Source organism: Aptenodytes forsteri, unplaced genomic scaffold (genome assembly GCF_000699145.1).
Source record: "Aptenodytes forsteri isolate BGI_AS27 unplaced genomic scaffold, ASM69914v1 Scaffold230, whole genome shotgun sequence".
Lineage (NCBI taxonomy): Eukaryota > Metazoa > Chordata > Aves > Sphenisciformes > Spheniscidae > Aptenodytes > Aptenodytes forsteri.
In genome coordinates, this window is record NW_008795711.1 from 85,948 (window position 1) to 90,251 (window position 4,304).

General features: G+C 60.2%; 1 protein-coding gene across 1 annotated transcript; it reads left to right on the forward strand.

Annotated features, from left to right (window-relative positions):
* Nucleotides 1-457: 457 nt before the first annotated feature.
* On the forward strand, nucleotides 458-2,605 carry CUNH1orf43 (chromosome unknown C1orf43 homolog). The gene is made up of 6 exons (XM_009283388.2): nucleotides 458-557; nucleotides 821-929; nucleotides 1,180-1,233; nucleotides 1,539-1,705; nucleotides 1,840-1,898; nucleotides 2,317-2,605. The coding sequence occupies exons 1-6, from the start codon at nucleotides 495-497 to the stop codon at nucleotides 2,513-2,515; spliced, it is 651 nt and encodes a 216-aa protein (XP_009281663.1). The 5' UTR covers nucleotides 458-494; the 3' UTR covers nucleotides 2,516-2,605.
* Nucleotides 2,606-4,304: the final 1,699 nt, after the last annotated feature.

The window sequence follows — 4,304 nt, forward strand, 5'->3', positions numbered from 1 at the left end:
TGGTGCCGGGATTTCCGTGGGGTTGGGCCTGGGATGTCCACGGGGCCTCCATGAAACCAGGCCCGAGGTGTCCATAAAGCTCCAGTGAGACACGTCCCAGGGTATCCGTGGGGAACTCCCGTAGAACCAGACTCGGGGCCCTCACAGGGCTGGGCCGGAGTTCCCATGGCGTCCTGGTGCCTGTGGGGCAGGGAGAGGACGTGAGTAGGAGCCTCTCTGGAGGCTGGGGTGTTTGTGGGGCTGGCCTGGGTGTCCATGGGGCTCCTGATGGGCTGAACAGGAACCCTTGTGCTTGCCAGGTTTGGGGGGGTCTGTGGGGCCCCGTGGTTGCTCGGCCTGGGGTGTCCATGGGGTTGGGAACAGGGTGTCAGTGGGGCTGGGCCCAGGCTGGCCGTGAGACCCCCCTGGAGTGCCGCTCAGTGTGCCTAACCCCCATCCCTGCTGTGGCACTCCAGGTCTTCGTGCTGCTGTTCATCTTTGTGAAACGCCAGATCATGCGCTTCGCCATGAAGTCCCGCCGTGGCCCCCACGTGCCTGTTGGACAACACGCGCCCAAGGTGGGTGCGCACGGGCCCGCGGTGGGGACGTGCCCTCCCTCCCCTGCGCCCACGGACCCGTCCGTGCCCGGAGGGGCAGGCAGGGTCTGCTTCAAAATGGGACAATTCCAGGAGCTGCCACCTCGGTGTGGTGGTGGGCAGCTAGAGAGGGAGCAGGTTTATTTCAGAGGGCCCCCAGGACATGACTGTTATCATCCTTGTGATCCCACAAACAAAGCGAGTACTCTGTAAATGTTGTTTTGGGTTTTTTTCGTGCTGTGCAGGATTTAAAGGAAGAAATCGACATTCGACTGTCAAGGGTGCAAGACATCAAGTACGAGCCCCGGCTGTTAGCTGAGGACGACAGCAGGCTTCTGCAGCTGGAGACACAAGGTACCCTCTCTCACTGCGTGTCAGTCAGAGGCCACCAGAGACACCGTCCAGTGCTTGTCCCGCTACAGCAGGTCGTTCCCTGGGGCCGAGTTGTGTCACTGGCCTCTCTTGTTGGCTGTCCCATTGCAACATTGCGTTTGGCGAGCCAACACGAGATGGTGTCTCTGCACTCTGCTCCTGTCCGCTTTTGCCACCTCCCTCCTGCTGCCAAGTTTTGCAGAGATTTCAGTTTGGGTTTTCTCTTTGCCAGGCTGCTATAACTACCTGTACCGGATGAAGGCGCTGGATGCGATCAGAACATCTGGTAAGGGAGCTCAGGGCAGGAGTGGGAGGGCAAGGGTGGAGAGAGACCGTGTGTGGAGGAAATAAGGGTGCGGTGCGTCAGCCAGCAGCCTCGTGATAAGGCTCAAGGTCCTCTTTTGGGAATAGCAGTCACTTATCCTGCCCAGGGCTGGCGGCCTGAGGGTCCTCTCTGCTCAGTCAGCAAAAGGAGGCAACAGATCTGGTGGGAAGTTTAACTAGCTGCCAACTTCTGATGTTGTCTGCAGGTGAACACAAGCATTTTGACCTGCGCTTCAGCCAGTTGTCTTGTGCCTTTTTATTTTCCAGAAATCCCATTTCACGCAGAGGGCCGGTACCCAAAGTCTTTAATAGGGAAGAACTTCTGTGCCTATCTGCTGGAACTGCGGAATTCCAGCACCTCCTTCAAAGGCATCCGCAAAGCCTTGATCGACACCTTGCTGGATGGGTATGAGAGTGCCCGCTACGGCACTGGGGTAAGCACCAGCACTGCGTTGCCAGGCCCCTGCAGCAGCGCAGGGGGATGTTCCTGCGCTCCAGTCTGACAGCTGGAGTGAGGTCGCACTGTAACCTCACTGGGTTTTCCACGGTCTTTTCTGTTTGCGTCCAGGTCTTTGGGAAACCAGAATATCTGCAGTACCAGGATGCTCTGAACGAGCTGGCAAACATGTAAGTGTTACTGCCTGGGTGTGTAGGTGGGGTGCAGTGGTGGCTTCTTGGGTCCCAGCAGCCCGTTGTGGAGGTATGAACAGAGATGGGTTTTGGGGCAAAACTCAGCCTCTGAGACATGGGCTGTTTACGCCTGTCCGTCCTTCCAGGTTTACTTACTCCTTACAGCCCGTCTCTTTTTGGGTTTGTTACTTGGTCACAGTCCATGTTCCTGCTTGTGCTGGCTGCTTTGAGCCAGGGACCTCGCACGAGCTCCAGGCCTGGCACCTGCAGAAGCGCCAGCCTTGGTTTTCAAAACCGCAGTGAGCACTGTCGTCCTGAGGGCAGATCTGCCTTGTGTCAGACAGAAGGGCGTGATGGTCGAGCAGCTCCTCTGGGGAGGGCGGCAGCTGTGATGGTGCCTCTCCTCTCCCTGCAGGACCAAGGCCCGGGGAGGCAGCAGCCAGCGGCAGCACCAGTCAGCAGCGAAGGACCTCACCCTCTCCCCTGAAGTCTCCAACCCCGCCACCATCCAGGTCACCTACCTGCCTTCCAGCCAGAAGAGCAAACGTGCCAAACACTTCCTGGAGCTGAAGAGCTTCAAGGACAACTACAACACACTGGAGAGCACCCTGTGAGCCGCACAGAGAGCACTGCTCTGGGGACCTGCCATGAGCAGAGCCCCTTGCTGGGTGCAGCTGGTGTCATGGGCAGGTTTTGGCCACAGTTTGGCGTGCAGGCAGTGTTGGGAGGAAGCAGCTGCGCTCTTGGGTCTCCCTCTTGCACAACGTTGGAGATCATCACTTGGTGGAGGCTCCGTTTCAGCTGGTGGAGCTCGGCCCTTGCCAGGAGCCCGTTTCAAAGCAGCATGCCTGCCTGCTGAATCCGGAGGGGATCGGCCTGTGCAGCCTCCTCTGTGGCAGGCTTGGGGACGTGCTTCAGGCTTGAGGCTTTGAGTCTGGCAATGTCTTGGAGCCCTGGCCCTGTGAATAAACTCTGATTAGCTTTAGCTTATTTATAAAAGACATCGACCCCAGCCGGTGCTCTCCTCCACCTGTCCTCTTTCCCCATGATGGCCGGCGGGGCTGATGCTGTCTGTCTGTCTTGTCTGTGTGGGTCTCGGGCTCTGGAGCCACTCATCTGTTCTTTCCAAAGGGTGAATGCTCTTCTTTTCCCTGTGGCACCATTGCTGCCTGCTACTCTGAGCCAGGCATGCCCAGGCTGCCTGTGTGCCCGGGCTGTGCACCAGGGTGCCTGGACAGAGTGTAAATAGTTTGGTGGCCAGTTCTCAGCTGCCGTAGCTGAGGTCCCTCTTTGGGCTGTGGTTTTTACTCTTTCTCCTGCAACTGGGCATTTGGGGACGTCTCGGGCAGACAAATACCAGCTTCAAACGTCCTGTCTGTCCTGCCAAGGGGGTGTTTCCTCCCACTCTCACCAGCGCCTCACGTGCCAGCAGCTGCCGAGCCCCCGGGGGTGAAAGCTCGCAGCCCCCAACTTGACGTCTGTGTCCTGCCAGGCCGACGGCAGCACCTGCTGCTCACCAGTCACTGCAGCGTGTACCGCATGGGGCGGGGACCCCTGCCCCTCGCCTGGGCCTCTGCACCAGTCACTGCAGCGTGTACCGCACGGGGTGGGGACCCCTGCCCCTTGCCTGGGCCTCTGCACTCTTTTTAACTGCTGTTTAATAAAATGACAGTTACCCTGAGCAGGATGCATGCCATCAGCCTCTGACTGCGGGGAGCCCTTCCCTGCCAGATCCAGGACCATCCCTGTGCTGCTGCCACAGTAGCTGGGATGCTGTTAATGGTGTGGCTGGTGCAGAGGGTGGTTGCGGGGTCCCTGTGGCACCAGCAGTGGCAAGCGGCCAGACGCCCTTGCTGTGGCAGGAGATGGGGGCAGGGGCAGGGGTTGGGGAAGTGGCTGTCCTGGGGCTTCCGGCAGCAGTTGAGGACAGCGGGGCACAACGTCCCCCTCATGCGGGTTAAACCCCGGACCCCCCAAATATGTTGCTTTGGTTGCAGGTCCTGGCAAAGGGGAGCGCCTGTGCAAGGCTGCTGGAGAGGTGGAGCCGGCAAAGGGAGCCCCAGGGGCTGAACCCCCTGTGCTGGGGGGCAGCAGGCGAGGGGGAGCCCTGGCATGGGGCGAGCTGGGGCCCAGCCCTGCGGGCAGGCTGGGGGAGCAGGTGCTGGTGTCCTGGCACCGTCCTGCCCACCTCATGTCCCCACAGCTGTGGGCAGGTGGCCGGGGAGCACCCACAGTGCTGGGAGAGGATCTGGGACACGGCCCGCGGGACGCTGCAGCAGAGCATGGAGTTGGAGCTGCACCTTGCTGCACCTTGGGAGCAGATGGTGAGGCCAGGCATGGGTTAGGCATGGCCGGTTGCACCCAGCACCCAGCCGCCAGGGTTGGGGGCCTGCCTCATCCTGC